The 19793-nt window shown below is 38.9% G+C and overlaps 1 protein-coding gene across 8 annotated transcripts in view; it reads right to left on the bottom strand.

The window, feature by feature from the left end:
• The window catches only part of CCDC171 (coiled-coil domain containing 171), a 301409-nt gene that overhangs the window by 60689 nt on the left and 220927 nt on the right, over positions 1–19793 (bottom strand). For 7 of the 8 annotated variants that reach the window (XM_042964352.1, XM_042964351.1, XM_042964355.1 and 4 more), the window contains one exon: positions 17126–17257. The exons of the other annotated variant lie outside the window; for it this stretch is intronic. In XM_042964352.1, the coding sequence (XP_042820286.1) occupies positions 17126–17257 (132 nt within the window). The remainder of the gene's footprint in view (positions 1–17125; positions 17258–19793) is intronic. 8 annotated transcript variants of the gene reach the window in all.

Genomic DNA, 19793 nt, shown 5'->3' with positions numbered 1-19793 from the left:
CAGCCCGTCATCTCAAACAGACACTTTCAGAGAGTGCAACTCATCTAAGCTGGACTTACACAAACAGAGAAAATGCATGCACGTGTACACACAACACTGAATGCTCCGTCCCTCCTCTTTTCACACAAGACTGTCAGCTTTACGAATCTCAGTGAAGGACATCAACAATTCGCACCTTTACATTAACTTAGACGAAGGTGTTAAAAATCCATTTAGCTGGAATTATTAGAATTTGATGGGCTTCTTTGTGGTTTAATTAAATCCAACATGAACAATTATCAATATACATAAAGAAAAAGTAAATCAGTAAAGACAGGAAGAGAGAAAATATTTATTTATTTTCTTTTATTACCATGATTCCATTCTGACTCTGACACACCAGATCGGTTTAGAAATCTACATGCTTCATTCAGGGTTATCAACTACTTCAATAAGCCCCATAAACTCTATACCAAAATCCACTGAAGTATGTTAAACTATATCTTTGAAAAAATATTGTCATGCATTGTTTTAAGGGCAAATTGGATCTAAAGTGCTTTCTGACATTCAATTAAGTAAATGAATTTACTTTTTGTACATTACAAAGGAACAAATAATAAGATTTCTATGAAATCCTGCAGAGACCATAACTTATTCACAGTATCACAGAACATTGGTAGCTCAAAAGAACATTGCCAATCAGGAGATTAAGATGAGGCCACCCCCCTCCCCCAAAAAAGAGATGAGGCCATCCCATAGATTTCACTGCCTCTGAGCTACCTAGTGGCTGGGATTCACACAGTTGGTATTTCCCAACTGTATTTCCTAACAAAAACATTTCATAGGAAAGGGGATTTTTAGCTACATAACCTTCAAGGCCCATTCAAATGCCACCTCCTCTATGAAGCCTCTCCTAATCCTCTCCTAATGTGGAAGAATGAATTTCACTCATCTCTAAAGGGCAGGTTATGGTACTTTATGCCTCTCTGACAACAATCATGCTTTCCATCTCATATCACTATTTGTTTGGGGTCATACAGGGGAAATTCTATACTCCCCTCAAAAGATTTTTAAGTCACCTTTGTATCCTAGAATACAGCACAATGCCTTGAACTTGGCAAGTGCTCACTACATGATTGAATGGTATTAGCCATATCCAAATCTATGTGATCAAGAGAGCTGGCCATTTTATTTTTCTAAAGCCAATTTCCTGGTTCACATTGATCTCTAAATACCCTCAAGTGACCTTTCCATTTCTCCTCGAGCAAAGGACATTCTGGTTCCTAAGCCTTCTAGAGACTACCAGGAGTCGGGGCTGTAAACAACCAGGCCCTTGGACTCTCCAGTGACCTTGCTCTCTTTACCTAGAGCAACTGCCTGGGTAGTGGGACAGCTGACCTCTCCAGACCCTTGAAGAGTCTGCATTACTTCATCCAGAGGGACAGATGATAATAGTAAAAAGTATGCACAGTTTGGGACAAGGAATTTCATCCACTATGCTTTCAGAAAATAAGTGGGTGAGGGGGGCTAAAAGAACGTCTCAGCGGATCCCCTCATGGAACAGAAATGCACATTTAGTTTGCAAACGGGTATTAGACCTGAGCCTATAAAGCCTATTAGAGCCATATGTGATTTGCATATATGGATTGAAGTCTGAGTTTTCTAGGTGGCAAAAACCACCACCCAATTCCTGTATGACCCCAAACAAAGAGTAAGAGATACTAGTTATTAAATTTAAATTTCACTCCAGAATACCATTCCAGACTGACAGATGGCAGCCACACTTGTGAACACAGCATAATGTAGAAACTTGTCAAATCACTAAATCGAATGCCTGAAACTATCGTAACATTAACGTCAACTATACTCAAAACAAAACAAAGCAACAGAATCATCCCATAGGCTGAACGTACCTCATTATAAGACAAACAAAAAGCTTGCACTGTAGCCATACGATAAATTATTTGTGTGGGATCTGTTTTACCATGTTGGTGTGGTTCCCACAACCCTTTCCTTGAAACCTTGGAACCAGACGTGTTTGGGAGGATTTTTTTGGATGTGGGAAAATGGGGCATACACCATATATTAAGTAGCACTCTCATCAGGCTAGAGCAGCACACTCGATAATCAAACCCATTCTATCTCAAAACATTCCAACAACCACACTAAGGAGGTTAAACTAAAACTACAAATGGCCTCGTGTCAGTTCTTCTCAGGTTTTGCCACAAGATTAGGTCAGGTCAGACTTTTGCCTCCAAGTCACCAGTTTATAGTTGTGGAGTTAGAGTTTCAGATGTGGAGCTGCGGCCCTGAATGATGAAAAACGACTCTCGTGTTGTAAGAAAAAATTGTATCATTTGGGATTGTTGCTACATATACTGATATTTACACGGTCATGATTTCACTGGAGTTACATACATAAAAAGAACAAAGGACTTTAATGAATTATTTAGTGATTTATTGTGTAAGCTTATTTTTTAAAATTTATTTATTAATTTTGAGAGAGAGAATGAACATGGGGGAAGGGGCAGAGAGAGAGAAAGAGAGAATCCCAAGCAGGCTCCACACTGTCAGCACGGAGCCCAACGCAGGGCTCAAACCCACGAACCGTGAGATCGTGACCTGAACTGAAATCAAGAGTCCAATGCTTAACTGACTGAGCCACCCAGGCGCCCCTCTGATGTGATATTCTGCTAGTTTCAGTGGAGTTATAAATCAACGTACACACGCACACACATACGCACACACACATGCAGACATGTATGGTTTCTAACTAATCTGCTAAGAATTACAAACAAAAATTAAGGCAGGATGTCAAAATCAAATCAAATTTTAAAAGTGAAGTAGTATGCAAAAGCTCTTTGCCTTCTTATTTCTTTAAGTCCACTGTAGTGACCAGCAGGAAAAGGAGGGGGTTTTCCAGAGCAAATATCCCCATAGAAGTGTTTCTACCTAGTAAGGAGCCTACGGTGAAAAAGAAGGCCAGCCATTCTCCTGCACCATGCGCTAGCTCACTCCCTTGCGACTTCAGCTGGGAACACTTTTAGTGCCCCACGAGGAGCCTGTCTGGGCTCCAACTCGTCCCTCCAATGGGGGCTGAATGAGCCGGGGGAGACAGAGAACACAGGAGCCGGATGGAGTGAGTGGTTTTAAAAGTTATCCCACTTTCCTCTTTTCAAAAATGAAAGAAAGCGTGTCTTATTAGATAGTATTGGCTAATCCTTGGAACCTAAAAACAAAAAAACAAAACAAAACCTGATGCTTCTTTCAAAAAAAGGTTTACTATTTCTAAAGGACGTTATTAAGAAAATTATTTACTAAGGGTTTTTTTTATATTACTTTTCTTTAAAAAATAAATGAATTAAGCAAGAACCTTCCATTTCAGATGAAGACTTGACTTGGGCTTTGGCTTAGTATCTACAAAAGCACAGAAATCTGGGGGTGTAATGAAATCCTTATAATGGGTATTATTGCATGTACTATGTTTTTGATAATAAAAGTGATATGTATACATATGTATACAGTTTGATGTGTCAGAGAGCAATTTTTCAGAAGTTTTCTAGTTTGTATTGTTAGTTTTAGATATACATTTCTTTTTAAGGTGTCATTTAGCAAGTGTAGAGATTTATGTTTTATGTTTAGGTAATTATTCAGAATGGTATGAATCTATAATCACAGAAATTTGATGGACATGACCATCTTGTGTAGTAAGTGTTCTGAATGCAATCTAAACGGACATTCATACCTGCAGAGGTAAACTAGCAACTTCTGTATCAACAAATCTTTCCCTAAAGTTTTACCTGTGATCATTTGCCTCTTAGTCATGGGTTTTAACATCCAGGATCCACCTGTCATAGTATACTACCACAAAGACATAATAAGGAAAATATCTTTAAGAATTCCTGGATTTCCTCTTTATCAGTCATGGTTGTATCTCCCACTCAATGCTAACAAGAAATCATTTAACCTCTTAATTTGCAGTGATTATAAATACCCCAACATTTTCAAAGAATTCCTTTTCACTTGATAAAGAATTAACATTCCTCAACTCATACACACTGTCTAGATAATAATAACTTATCTTTTGAGGGCTTTGCCTAAGACGCTATGCTAAATGTCTCATAAAGATTATTTTTTCCCATTTTGTCCTATGACATAATAAATGTACAAGGTTAAACTGCATGTTTTGATTTCATCATTTCTTCTGAATTTTGGAAAGATTAAAAACATGGAATTTGTTCTTTTAGACTTTAAATTTCGTGGTTGAGATGTCTGGGTGGTCAGCCAGTTGAGCCTCTGACTCTTGATTTAGGCTCAGGTCATGATCTCACAGTTTATGAGATCAAGCCCCACAGCAGGCTCTGCGTTGACAGCGTGGAGCCTGCTTGGGATTCTCTGTCTCCCTCTCTCTCTGCCCCTTCTTCACACGCACTTGCACACTCTCTCTCACTCTCAAAATAAGTAAATAAGCATTTTTAAATAAATAAATTTATATAAATAAATAAATTTAATGAATAAATTCATATAAACAAATTTATTTATTTGTTGGGCAAATCATTCCACCAGGTAATCATTCAACCACAGATCTAAGGTCTAAAGACCATTTTAAGTCTTATTTGCAAATCCAGAACATGTGCCTCTTTAAAATTTTTTTTTAATTTAACTTTATTTTTTATTTTTAAAAATTTACATCCAAATTAGTTAGTATATAGTGAAGTAATGACTTCAGTAGATTCCTTAATGCCCCTTACCCATTTAGCCCATTCCCCCTCCCACAACCCCTCCAGCAACCCTCAGTTTGTTCTCCATATTTACGAGTCTCTTCTGCTTTGACCCCCTCCCTGTTTTTATATTATTTTTGTTTCCCTTCCCTTATGTTCATCTGTTTTGTCTCTTAAAGTCCTCATATGAGTGAAGTCATATGATTTTTGTCTTTCTCTGACTAATTTCACTTAGCATAATACCCACCAGTTCCATCCACCTAGTTGCAAATGGCAAGATTTCATTCTTTTTGATTGCCGAGTAATACTCCATTGTACATATATGCTGCATCTTCTTTATCCATTCAAACATTGATGGACATTTGAGCTCTTGCCATACTTTGGCTATTGTTGATAGTGCTGCTATAAACATGGTGGGGGGCGGGCATGTGTCCCTTCGAAACAGCACACCTGTACCCCTTGGATAAATGCCAAGTAGTGCAATTGCTGGGTCATAGGGTAGTTCTATTTTTAATTTTTTGAGGAACCTCCACACTGTTTTCCAGAGTGGCTGCACTGCCTTGCATTCCCACCAACAATGCAAAAGAGATCCTCTTTCTCTGCATCCTCGCTAACATCTGTTGTTGCCGGAGGTGTTAATGTTAGTCATTCTGACAGGTGTCAGGTGGTATCTCATTGTGGTGTTGACTTGTATTTCCCTGATGATGAGTGATGTGGAGCATTTTTTCATGTGTCGGTTGGCCTTCTGGATGTCTTCCTTGGAGAAGTGTCTATTCATGTCTTTTGCCCATTTCTTCACTGGATTATTTGTTTTTTGGGTGTTGAGTTTGATAAGTTCTTTGTAGATTTTGGACGCTAACCCTTTATCTGATATGTCATTTGCAAATATCTTCTCCCAATTCCGTCAGTTGCCTTTTAGTTTTGCTGATTGTTTCTTTCTCTGTGCAGAAGCTTTTTATTTTGATGAGGTCCCAGTAGTTCATTTTTGCTTTTGTTTCCCTTGCCTCTGGAGACGTGTTGAGTAAGAAATTGCTGTGGCCAAGATCAAAGAGGTTTTTGCCTGCTTTCTCCTCGAGAATTTTGATGGCTTCCTTACATTGAGGTCTTTCATCCACTTTGAGTTTATTTTTGTGTATGGTGTAAGAAAGTGATCCAGGTTCATTCTTCTGCATGTCGCTGTCCAGTTTTCCCAGCACCACTTGCTGTAGACTGTCTTTATTCCATTAGAGATTCTTTCCTACTTTGTCAAAGATTAGTTGGCCATACGTTTGTGGGTCCATTTCTGGGTTCTCTATTGTGTTCCATTGATCTGAGTGTCTGTTCTTGTCCCAGTACCATACTGTCTTGATGATTACAACTTTGTAGTATAGCTTGAAGTCCGGGATTGTGATGCCTCCTGCTTTGGTTTTCTTTTTCAAGGTTGCTTTGGCTATTCAGGGTCTTTTCTGGTTCCATACAAATTTTAGGATTATTTGTTCTAGCTCTGTGAAGAATGCTGGTGTTACTTTGATAGGGGTTGCGTTGAATATGTAGATTGCTTTGGGTTGGATCGGCATTTTAACAATATTTGTTCTTCCTATCCAGGAGCATGGAAATTTTTTCCATTTCTTTGTGTCTTCTTCAATTTCTTTCATAAGCTTTCCATAGTTTTCAGTGTATAGATTTTTCACCTCATTGGTTAGGTTTATTCCTAGGCATTTTTGGGTTTTTGTTCTTTAAAATTTTTTTAAAATGTTTATTTATTTTTGAGAGAGAGAGAGACACACACACACACAGAATCTAAAGCAGGCCGCAGGCTCTGAGCTGTCAGTACAGAGCCCGACGCAGGGCTTGAACTCACAAACGGTGAAATCATGACCTGAGCCAAAGTCAGACACTTAACCGACTGAGCCACCCAGGCACCCCTAGAATGTGTGACTCTTTTAAATATGTCACAGATACCACCTAGGCTTCAGTGTTGGTTTGCAGAGCCCCCACTACATGAACAGAATTCCTGAACTTTCTTCACTTCAGAGCCCTATTTCCTATGTCCTCCTTTCAATCCTAATGAAGTTACACCAAGTCAGGCTCATGTTGGTTAATATGCATTATACAATACACTCGTAACAAAACACAGCACTGTGACCTGGAAGTGATATCATATCCTCTCCAGAGAAAAGGGAAAAGCGTGAGCTAAGTAGCCCTCACTTAGAAAAGGAGTTAAAATATTAGTACTTCATGTTTTCTTCATTGAGTTACTTCTTAAATTAATCTGCCTCCCAAAAGTTATACCTCTTTTTAGTTAGCATGGTGAGACTTCTGGCCATTGCAGGGGGGGGGGGGGGGGGGGGGGGGGGGGGGGGGGGGGGGGGGAGGAGTACTACTGCTTGTTACCAGAAGGTTCTGAAACCAAACAAAAAGCATTTAAAGCTATAAAATTACTCACCCTACATTTCATTGGTTACTTAATTACAGCATGTATGCAACTTCAAATAAAATATTTTTTAAACTGTGATTCTAACAACTCCAAGTTTAAGTGGGGAGAGGAAGAGTTACCATAATTTGAAAAGATTTAGGGTCACTTTCAGTTCCCTTTTTCATTTCAACTCCCTCCCCTTCTCTTTACACACACACACACACACACACACATCAAAGTAGTAACAGTCTGTTTAATAAAACTGAAGGTATCTGTGGAATTATTACCAGAAATTACTTTTGTACCTAGTTTGAGACTGAATGATTCACTGCATTTCCCTTAATCCTTAAGTTGCATATTCATTGCTGTATTTTCCTCTAAGTGCCGTCACTTAAATTGTCATGTAAAATAGGGCAAATCAGGGTCAGTTTATATAAGCGGCATCAATCTGAAGAACTTCTATCAGTCTTTATTTCGAGGCATTATGCAAAGAAAACTGACATTAAGAGAGCCTTAACTGACAGCAAATGAAATCAATCAGCAAATCACTAAGCCATAATAAACTCACTCAATTTGTAGATAACCCTTCCCTTTCCAGGTCTTCCCCTAGTCAGTCCACCAAACACTGTTTTTTGTCCAAGCAGCTAAAATGATAGCAATTCTGTGGCAGCATTTGAAAGTTCAAGTGCTCACGGACTTCGGTCTCTCAATAATAAGTATTAAGAGGTATTATCTAGTAAGGTTATACTTATACTTAAATAGGCTTCAAAAATGAGGGGAAAAAAAGCTAGAGAAAGGGTCAAGTTTGGGATTCAGCTTTTGCCTCTTAACATTAATGACAAAGAAATTATGTTCATATCGCTTAGCAGCTTTTCTACTTGGAGCTACTTGGAGCTGACTGTTGTAACCAAAAAAAATAAAATGCTCTGTACTTTCATGTTTTGTGTTTTTGTTTTTAACTAAATGTGTCTGAAACATTTCACACACAGGCAAGTATCGTCACCATTTCAGAGATGGAATCTGAAGTCCCTCTAAAAAATATAAATGGTGTAAATAAAGGCAACAGAGTTCAAAGAGAATATGAAAACAGTAGTAATTCTTTTTTTGTTGTTGTTGTTTTTTTAATGTTTATTTATTTTTGAGAGAGAGACAGAGAGCAAGTAGGGGAGGGGCAGCGAGAGAGGGAGACACAGAATCTGAAGCAGGTTCCAGGCTCTGAGCTGTCAGCACAGAGCCCGACACGGGGGCTCGAAGAACTCAGTAACACTCACTAACCGGGAGATCGTGACCTGAGGCAAAGTTGACCGACTAAGCCACGCAGGCGCCCCTAGTAATTCTTTAGTTACTTTGTATAATAATTCTTTAAATGGAAGTACAAAGTGTTAACCGGGGCTTTATTCTGAACTGTGAGGAAACACCAAAATTGTGAACATTCTGTTCTGCTACTCAAGTGCCAGTTGTACCAAAGAAGTCATCAATCGAAAACTCCAAGAGCTGAAACACTAAAACTTTCCTTGATGGACGGAAGTCACTTGTCCTGCCCCCAGGCCTGTTTGCAGCTCACTCCAATACAGTTTATATTAATACAGCATTTTACAGCAAAAAAGCACCCTAGCACGCACACTAGGCCGTCTGATTTCCCCAGTCCTGCGAGTGAAAGCTGGACGGGCTTCACGTCCTCACCTGCAGAGGGTATGGGGGCTCCGGGCTACAGTGCAAACAGGACTTGAATCCAAGCATTCCGGCTCTCCACATAGGCTTTCTCCAATACGATGGTGTTCGCCTCTTTCCCAAGCAAACAGAATTATCTTATCTCCTCCAAATACTGTGCTGTTAGTAAAGTCATTCCTATTCTGATCAACATGATGTTTCCAGCACACTCAACGACACACGGAAAATTGTGGATTCACGATTGCCAACTTCCCTATGATCGGACTTACTTGCCTGTTTGTAGAAGGACAAAAATCTCAACCTGAAATTGAAAACGAAGCAAGCTCACACCTGATCCAGGAATGTTTATATGCCAAATATTCAAAGGAAAACACTTTTAAAGATACCTATTAGTGCTGTTTAATTTTTAAACTTTCTCCATATATGTCATATGACCTTCATAATTGCCCCAAGATGCAGTAGGGCACATATTGTCACTTCTGTGTTACGGTGGTAGGGTCCCCTCCCTAAGGAAAGAAAAAAAAAAAAACTCTGGGCGCCTGGGTGGCTCAGTCAGTTAAGCGTCCGACTTCGGCTCAGGTCATGATCTTGCGGTTTGTGAGTTCGAGCCCCGCGTCGGGCTCTGTGCTGACAGCCCAGAGCCTGGAGCCTGTTTCAGATTCTGTGTCTCCCTCTCTCTCTGCCCCTCCCCTGCTCATGCTCTGTCTCTCTCTGTCTCAAAAAAAAATAAGACATTTAAAAAACATTTTTTTTAAAGAAAAAAATAACTCAAGGTAACTTGGCTATGTGCAGACATGACAACATCCCTTATGACCTTGTAACACGAGACCACTTAATGAGACTGCATGCTTGTGTGTGTTACCATATATGAGAGACAAAGAAGTAGAAAATATACAAAAAACTATACCACATGGCATTCGGGGCTCAGTTCTTTGGGTACAAACCCAACTGAGTCGTGCCGGCAGGAATAAAGTTGCTTCCTAGAAAGAAAAGCCTCGTTGTCACGATTCCATGTGCGAGAATCCTGCTACATTACAGGTGACAAGCAGATGCACCAGAAGAGCTAAGGGCCAATCGCTCACAGAAAATAGTGATCCTCTCCTAGAACACCAATAGCACCGTCAGCCTGTTCATCCTTCACAAGAAGGGATGGTGTATTTCCTTGCAAAAAACACAGTTGGACAAAACAATGACAAGTCCTGCTACCTGTATGATTTGTGTCTACAGGGGGAAGGACTTCATCTGTTCTACAGCCAGTCCTGTTACTTTCTAGTAGAGTTGCATAACCTCTTCAAACCTCTGGGATCCTGACTCTGCTATGATTTTATCTTCTTCCTAATTATTCTTCCTTAAAATAAACAAAGGAAGAAGTGATAAAAACAAAACTGGACGGGGCACCTGGGTGACTCAGTTGGTCAAGTGTCTACTCTTGGTTTTGGCTCAGGTCATGATCTCTTGCTTTCGTGAGATGGATCACGGCATCGGGCTCTGTGCTGACATTGCGGAACCTGCTTGGGATTCTCTCTCTCTCTTTCTCTCTCTCTCTCTCTCTCTCTCTGCCTCTCCCCACTCATGCTGTCTCTGTCTCTCTCAAAAATAAATGAATAAACTTTAAAAAAAAACTGGAAAAAGGACTTTATGAATCATGCCTAGTTTTTAAAGAATTCCTATCAGATTTTACTTAGTGTCAGTTCAGATCACTGATACCAGGTCACTCCCAGAGGGACTAATTCTAGAATATTTTCAGTTGAGTTAAGGAGTAAGGAGTTATGAGATTCCTCAATATGAGGTTTTGTGCAGCAGAAGCTTAATACAGATGCATTTCCTTCTCTTCTCTTCATATGTCATCCTGTCCATTTCTTTCTTTTTTAAAAAAATTTTTTAATGTTTATCTTTGAAAGAGAGAGAGAGAGAGAGAGAAAGAGTGCAAGCAGGCGAGGGACAGAGAGAGGGAGAACAGAATCCAAAGCAGACTCCAGGCTCTGGGCTGTCAGCACAGAGCCCAACGCAGGGTTCGAACTCACGGACCTGAGCCAAAGTCAGACACTTAACCCGCTGAGCCACCCAGGCACCCCTCATCCTATCCTTTTCAAAAGGCAATGATGAAAGTCCCAGCAACAATCAAAAACACTCTTGGTGTTTCAGATTACCACCAATCTGAAATAAAACCCATGATGCAAGATGTAAAATATCTCATCTGCTAAATATTTTAAAAGAACTTCTTATAACTCCCTACTTGAACAGTTTTTAGAAATCTTAGCCATCAGTACCCAAGCTATGTTTTAACAATAAATGTAAAAAAAAAAAAAAACCTCTCTTTTTACAATAAGTCTTTAAAAATAAGGTATAAGGACTGAGAAAAGAATGGTAGCATATATCACCAGGTAAAATACCTGAACCAAAAAAAAAGCATAATTTGACATTGTTACTCTACCATTCTGCTCTAGAATTCTGATTGATGTATTTCCTTCCCCCACTCCACCACCATCATCACCACCCAAAAAATAAAGTGCAAATCAAACAGGCACCAGAAGGGAAGGAATGAGGAAGGGAAAGAGGGAGGGTGAGAAGGCAAACAACAATATCAAACGGCACAATAATGATGGACACGCTAGGTTTTCTGGGCCATCAAGAACGAAAATCTTAGCAGATAACAGATCGAAGACCATGAGGTCTAACTCATAATGACCACAGCCAAGGTTGAAGCGCTCACACTTAATTATTTAATTGTTATCCCAATTTGCAACACAGTCTTAAAGTCAGTCCTCTGCACACATTAACAGCTGAACATTCTGTTTTGTTTCATTCAGCCTTGCTTTACAGCTCAGTTACCAGGAGATTTTGAAGAAATTATCAAATCTTCAGAGAAGGATTCTCGACTTTTAACTAGCAAATAACAAAAATGCTTTTCCGACAACTCACCTCAGACAGTTTTCCGACAACTCCCTCAGAAAATGCCATTTACTCTTGTGGGTGCCAACAGCAAGAGCAAACACGCTGATTCTTACGTTCATCCTCAGGTTAGGCCTCAAACCTAGGACATCTAGAGTCCTCACTGGCACAACTTATAACCTGTGAGCTACAGACTACAGCTGTCAAGCAGGTAGGTAAGGTAAGATGGCCTTCTTCATCAAAACGTGTTTATTCTCACATGGACCCTGTGATTTTTCCAGCGAATTGTTTTTGCCTGACAAACAGCTCTTCCCTTCTCTGGACAGTACCTTCCAACCTTGGAAGAGGGTAGCATTTCAACATTCCATTCGACCCCACCACCTGAGTCTAAAATCATTTTATGTTCTTTCATTTAAAAGATACTTTCATTTTAGAAGTTAAAGAGAATTGCACACACTCTCCTGGATAACAACTTTAGATAAGCTTAAAATCTTTTTGATGCCTTATTACATTACCAAAAAGGTCAGATTTCCAATAATCGCAAACACTCAGAGCACAGCTATGCACCCAGAAATAAATGAAAAAGAGTATCTGTGAAACAAACAGCAGTCACCAAATATTCTCTATACCTCGCTATGGAGACTCTTAGACTAAATGCTGGCAACTCTGTAAATTAAGAACCCAGTGACAACGGGCATCTGAAATCAGGGAAGATCTAAATTATATAAAGGAGATAACACTTCCCTTTAGTAATGGAAAATAAAGAACCAAACTTTTAAGAAGGAAACTAAAAGCCTAACAGAGGTCATTTAGGAGTAAACTGGAAGTCTTTTTCAGGGACACTTGAGGAATGTATATCAGAGCCTTCGAATGTGCGTAACCTTAGAGGCAGCAACCCCACGCATTCATCCTAAAGAATTATGCAACAGCGAACAAAACCAAGTTCCTGGCCTCATGTAGCTTTCGTGTTAGTGGACAGCTAATAGACGCTGAGCGTTTACAATGCACCTGTCACTATTCTGAGCACTTTATATGCTAACCCATTTCGTCATCACACCAACATTAGGAGTCAGAAATTTTTGTTATCTTCACTTCACAGGTGAAAGGCCAAAATACACAGTAAGTAAGTAAAAAGTAAAGTAAGTAACTTTTCCAGTTAGCCTCTTTTGCAGTTCTATCCTCTCAGCTATTTCCTCACAAATGAAACTGTATTCTACAGACAGACCCTTCCTTTATTCTTTTTCCCTCTTGACCATCTTAAGACGCACGCGCACACACACACACACACACGCACACACACACAGCAAGCCGTGGTTTACAAAAGGCAGAAATAAAAAGCATGAATGGATCCTATTCACTGGATACGTAACCTCTAGCAATTTATTGCATCTCAATAAACTTTAGCTCCTTCCTTTATAAAAGAGAGAAAATCACAGCACCTATTCATACCGTTGTCGCAGGGATTAAATGAGATAGCAAATGTAAAGTGGCTAGCACAGTGACTGGTACAGAATAAGTACTCAACAAATGTCAACTATTTATATTGTTCCTTGTTGCTTATTATTGAATGAGGGTGGAGACACAAACATTTATTACATGCCTGCTAATATTTGCCAGATAATAAATGCATTACAGGGGCACCAGGGGGGAGGGGGGGTCAGTCAGTTAAGTGTCCGACTTCGGCTCAGATCACGATCTCAGGGTTCGTGAACTCGAGCCCTGCACTGAGCTCTCTATTCTCAGCACAGAGCCCACTTTGGATCCTCTGCCCCCTCCACTGCTCTCTCTCTCTCTCCCAAAACTAAATAAACATAAAAATATTTTTAATGCATTACATAGCTTAATTATTGAGAAAAAATTCAAAGTATAAGATAATGAGTGATCGGTATTATCTTTATAAAATATGGATAGCATATTTTTTATGACAAAGTCCTGTGCATTCACATTATACTGGACTTTTCAGCTACAGCTAACTTGTCTAATCTAGGTGTTTTAATTTTTTTCTGGTTGACTGATAACACTATCGTTTGGGAGATAAAAGCACAGGTAACAATAGTATGGACTTGCCATAAGAGCTTAGACAAAGGGTTTCGTTGGAGACATGGTCTCACAGGAACATCAAGTAACATGGAAAAGTAAATAGGGAGCTGATGCTGATATTAATCAAAGTTATTTAAAGCTTTTGAAGAAACAAGGAAGGGTATATGAAGCCAATGGAAAGATAGAGAGAAAAAGATCCTAAATAACCATTCCTCCATGTAAAACACACACACCCTTAAAAGTAATGAAAACAGGGGCGCCTGGGTGGCTCAGTCGGTTGGGCATCTGACTTCGGCTCAGGTCATGATCTCACGGTTTGTGAGTTCGAGCCCCGCGTCGGGCTCTGTGCTGACAGCTCCGAGCCTGGAGCCTGCTTCAGATTCTGTGTCTCCCTCTCTCTGCTCCTCCCCCACTCACGCTCGCTCTCTCTTCCTCTCTCTCTCAAAAATAAATAAAGCTTAAAAAAATTTTTAATAAAAAAAATAAAAAATAAAAGTAATGAAAACAAGCCACTGGTGCTAGCTTCCTCTTTACGAGGGTCCCATAGTGACTGCAGTCATAATAGCTACCATACACTGCCTGCTCTCTTGGCTAGGCACTGTGTTCTCTACTTGACATGCATTGCCTCACTTAATGCTACTACAAGCCTGAGAAATTGGTAGGACTACACCTTTTTTTTTCTTTTGCGGACAATAAAATTGAAGCTAAATGCTAGCAGAGCTCAGAGACTACATTTTTCTGAACTGAATTTTCTCCCGGGGGAGAGCATAAGTCACCTGCTCTCCCGGGTCCGATGGGGAAAGGGTAAGCCTCTTCACCATTCCCTCGTGCTCACTGTTCCTCCTTCCATTTTGGAACCTCCCATTTTGGAAGAGACAGACGGGGGGCAGCTCCTACTGCTCTAGCGATGGCTGTATAGGTTGGCCGAATGGTTGGACACTACCACATCCTGCACAGTGATCCTCTCCTCGGCATGATCAAAGGACACGTGCTCTCTGAACAGTCTGCCCCATCAGCACCGAGTACGAAGCCAAACGGACACTGAATCCCTAAATATGTGTGTACCACACTTAGCATAAATATACGTATTTACATACTGCAAAAAGGTGAAAAGTAGTGTTCCATAATATTAGCCTGTCAAGTGAAAGCAAAATTTCTTTCTCTGTGAATTTGTCCACAATACAGCATAAACTATGACCTACATCTTACATAGATGCATAATGAATATTTTGTAAACGGAAGGAAAATCCCACTATATACATCTCAGAGGCTGTGAGCTTACCATTTAACACAGGTGTCTAGACTTTGTTCCAGTATCAGATTTTACCAGTTCAGGCTTTGCAGTCAAACAACACCTACACTTGAATTCAGGCTCCGGGCCCTGCCCCTTACTTGCCGTTGATGTGGAGCGTTACCTGTTGTAGTTGCTTTTCAATTGTAAAATGCAAATGATGCCATTATTTGACATATAACGCCACATGTGACAGGTCCATTGTGAGAATTAGACAGCATGAAGTATTTAAAGAACTAACTAAGCATGATACCTCGTCCATAGTAAGTGGTCACTGACACGGTAGCTATTAATATGAAAATTTAGGTCATCAATTACTACAGAGCCTTTCTTCTCAAAGTACTCCAAAGCCTACCACAATTCTGTGTGTCTGTCTGTCTGTCTGTGTCCCTGCCTGTGTCTGTGTGTCTGTGGAAAAACTATTATGGCCCAAGTCACGTGTTCTTGTCCGCATGGAGTATGAACTTCGATTCATGACTAACCTGCCGTGTACATCCCAGCACGTCACTGCAAAACGAGCCCAAGTGTTTAGGTATTGGCCTTGTGCGTAAGTATTTCTAGTAGAACTTGGAAGAGACGGCAGTTTGAAATATGGGTCTCTACATTTCCTTCTGGCTCTTCACTGATGTCAGAACCATAGAGAGTTCGTGCTTTCCCCCCCAAAACTGGCATTCTGAGGATCAGTCTCTTTCCAAATCACTAAAATCTACAGTTTGGGGGAAGTCTTTATTTGTGAATTATGACAAGTCCTGAGCCCTCTGAGATTCTGAATCAAGGATAGCCAAGTACAGGATTATTTTATGGCCACTAGAAAAATCTCAAATCATATTATTGTATTTGTGGTTGCAATGAATTCATAAATAATGGTAATCAAATTTAAAATGTACATCTTAATCTTGTACTAAATAATGGTATGGTATTCCAGCCTATAACTGAAAATAAAAACATTTTATGCTTAGTTTTAAATCACGTATATATTTTAAATATATTGGTGGACAACCTAATGAAAGAAATGAGCATTCTTTCTTTGTAAAGCATTAATTTGGGCACTAATAACAAATTAAATTAGGGTATGGAGCATGGAGAAAAAAATTACCAGAGCCCCACTTGGACTGATATTAATTTTGTACAAAATTAAAATTCCACAGAGTCGTACACTAAAGAAGGATGAAGTTTATTTTAAACCTCAAAATGCGAAACAGAAACTGAGTTTTAAGAGATATTTCTCTCTTCAATACACTGAAAATTCTAGAATGCTACTGAACAAGAACAGCCTCTTTTGAAATATCAGGCTTCCTACAGTTTACACAATGTTGATAGGTTTTTCTAATAAAGGCACTGGGCATTAAAAGGCAAAAAAGCACGTACCGAATTTTGTTCCGTCCAACTAAAAAACTGTCCTAACCCTCAGGAAAAATAAAAATGCCCACAATAACACAATAGTAACCTTGATTAGAAAGATACCTGCAGCATCTGAAAAGGAGTATGCTCTGGAAAAAAATTTCTTTATTAAGTTGATTTTACAATTATTTGAGGTTTCAGGATTTGGTACTTTGAGTTTTATAAATGAAATAACCCAATGTGCACATATTATTATGTTGTTCATTAAAACTAAAAATCAAGGGGAAATGCTCCTCAGTGCAAAAAGTCCAGTAAGGTTCTACATTTGCTTAAATTAAATTGCTACCTAAGAAATATTGGCCATAGTTTGGAATTAACATTGAAAATTTTCAAATATCTCTCCTGATAATTTTCTCTACAGTGATTTATTTAAAACAATAAGAGCTACAAATTGAGACTAGCTTAAAGAGATAACAGCCTAGTGTCTTATTGTCCTCTGCTGACAGGGAAGCGTGTTCTTTACATACTGTACTTAGCTATAAAACACACATTTTTTCTTGGTAAAAAAAAAAAAAAATACTTTTCTGGCTTACTTAACAGGCTATTTCGAGGCTTTAAAGAAAAAAACACACAATTATTTGTGAAATAGGGTTACACGGTAGAAGAAAAATTAAGAAGAATTATTTGCATCTCCTTTAAGTTATTCACAATACTTTGAGGCTTTCCTTCTCTCCAGTTAGTGCAATTTATTTTTCTAGGCGTCTCAGTAGCAAACAATGTTATTTAGACTCTAACCTGGCACGCTACAACCTCTGGCCCGCCCTTGAGCCCCTCCATTGCAAAGGTCTCCAGGTGCAGTTTGGGTAGCTGCAGGGTGAAGTCATTCCTACTTGCCGCAGTCCGTGACAGCGAGATCTGATCTCTGACCTAAAGGGAAAAAAACAGCATCAATGGTAATTCCCCTTCAGACACATTAACTGGGATGAACTGGGTCCCCTTGAGCCCACTGAGTGGACTTGCATTGATCGCTGGACCTGAAATCCATGAATAAATTTAGGACTAATTGATTTTTCGTTGCAAATAAATCTCTAATTCAGAGTGCTGGGGGAGAATGTTAAGAAGAAAAAGCATCCTCCTGCTTGAAATGAGGGAGGGAAGACGAGTCACTGGAGCTCTTCTGATCAAGAGGTTTTGAATTATTTTTTCACCGTTCCACCCTCAAAAGAAAAAAGAAAGGAGGAAAAAAACATCCACAAAATCGAAAACAAACAGCAATCTCCTAATTATTATCATTTTTTAAAATAACATGTTTAATTTAACTGGCATTAACTGATACATATTAGACAAGACAGTTATTTGGTACTGGTCTTTGAAAAGAAAACTTCAATAATATGTACCCTGGAATAAAAACAAATAGACTCAACACACAAGGAGACTTAAAAATATACCAGTCAGAGGTTTATTTGCCCATTTTCTTCTTACTAAACTTGAGTCTTAGCGACTAAATACATATAAACCAACTCAGTCACGCAACTTCTAAATAAGATAATGAATGAAATCAGTGGTATTTGTACTATATTTTAAGTATTCGGAAAGGCAACAATACAAACATCACAGATACAGGAGAAACACCAATTCTCTAGCCAATATAGGTATCACATGCAGTTGATATTACACTGCCACCTTCTGGACAAATGAGAAACTACTCCCTATATGCTGTATATAGATAAAAGAAAATGCTCAAAAACCGGTCTGTTTTCATTTTTAATTTCCAAAGTTATTAAAAGCTTTAAAAATTCCACGGTTTAGTTTTCCATAATATCAGTGAGCTCTCATTTTTAATTATATAGTTTCATGATAGTAGGTTTCATACACAGGCATATTTTCTAACTTTCCCTATGCCTGACTTGGTTTTAAAAACGTATCTCTTTGCTACCACATATTTGATAAATATTACACAACTAGCTTAAAGCCACAGGATCAAAAGTGTTTTTTATGAAGTAGTAAAGGTCAAGAATGGGAAAACTATAAAAATAGCACTAATTTCTCAAATAAATATATTTATATCTCTACTTTTACCTGAGCGACTTCAAATGTAACTTGGCGACAATATATGATGGAAAACTCTGCTTTGCTTTTCCGTTCTACTTGGGAAGCTTGTAAAACCTGTTTGAGTTATTTCTTGTTTTATGAATGAACCATCATACTGCGTAGGTCTCCTTACACCAGTAAACACACACAAACATATGATGGCATCTTTAACCGTTCATGCTAATCTATGGTTATAAAACTCTTTATATTCCCAAGTTGAGCAGAAGACTTTCTGTCAATAAGTGAATGTCGAAGTGTATGCTAGAAAACATACACCGTAAGGTAATTTTTATAATGGTGTGAGTATTATATGCACAGCGGAGTCCCAATTCGGAATGTGTATTTATCTGTAACAAACATTCTCCAGAGTCTTCAGTCAGGATGAGAATGCTTTTAACTTATTTTACACAAAAAAATCATATTTTACAAGTATATTTTCTTTAATTTTTACAGTTTATACTTATGGATACCTTCTCCCGCTTTTTCTTTTTTGGTCACCAGTGCGCACTCAGATAAAAGAAAACATTAATGTGGATTAAGGTGCTGAGAATTTATCAACATCAAACCACTGGTGTTTTGCCTTCTACCCTTCTGAACCATAGTCAATAGATCTAAATATTTTACTGCACCCTGGCCAATTCATTGTTTGATGTTTAAAAACTCACCCAGAATCAAAGAAAATTTATTAAATTTGAGCCCCCAAATGAGATACTATTAGCTTTGAAAGTCAAGTTTAACTGCGATATTGATGATTCTCTTTTTTCTGTGACAAAATTCACTAGGGAAATCCTGGAAGTCAAAGTACAAAAGCAGATTGCTAATACGGGCAAAGGGGGGAGGGGGGACCGTAAGCAATGTAGGTATAATCCACAACACGGTTCGAGCACTGGGGGTCCTTTCACCCGATTATTATCAGGCACCAGACATCAGCCGTGAAGCCTGACGTCCCCAGGAACAGGGAGCCACATTTCACAGTCTCTAAATAAAGTTGATGAACAATATTAAGCCGGGGCATTTGGCATTTAAAACTGTGACTTCTTATCAAATTAGCATCTTCACGACAACATTATTTAATTTCCAAGATTAAATTCATTCTTTACATTAGATAGGTTAAAAAAAAAAACCTCAAAATGCAGTCATTTTGATGGCATCATAACTACGACAGTATTTGGATATGCACGTGTTAATACGTTCATTCAGTGATACATTATGTGCTGAACGTTGACAGTGCCATCAAGAGACAGTGACTTGTGATACATCATAAATATAATGTCACAAATATTTCTGCTAAATTTTAAGAGTTGTTTCCACTTTTAAATTATGCCAGAACTTTGAGAGAAGGCATCCAACACGTTCTCCGAGTATTTCTAGA

The sequence above is a fragment of the Panthera tigris genome, chromosome D4 (genome assembly GCF_018350195.1).
Source record: "Panthera tigris isolate Pti1 chromosome D4, P.tigris_Pti1_mat1.1, whole genome shotgun sequence".
In the NCBI taxonomy this organism is placed as follows: Eukaryota; Metazoa; Chordata; class Mammalia; order Carnivora; family Felidae; genus Panthera; species Panthera tigris.
This window is presented reverse-complemented; position numbering and strand designations above follow the sequence as displayed.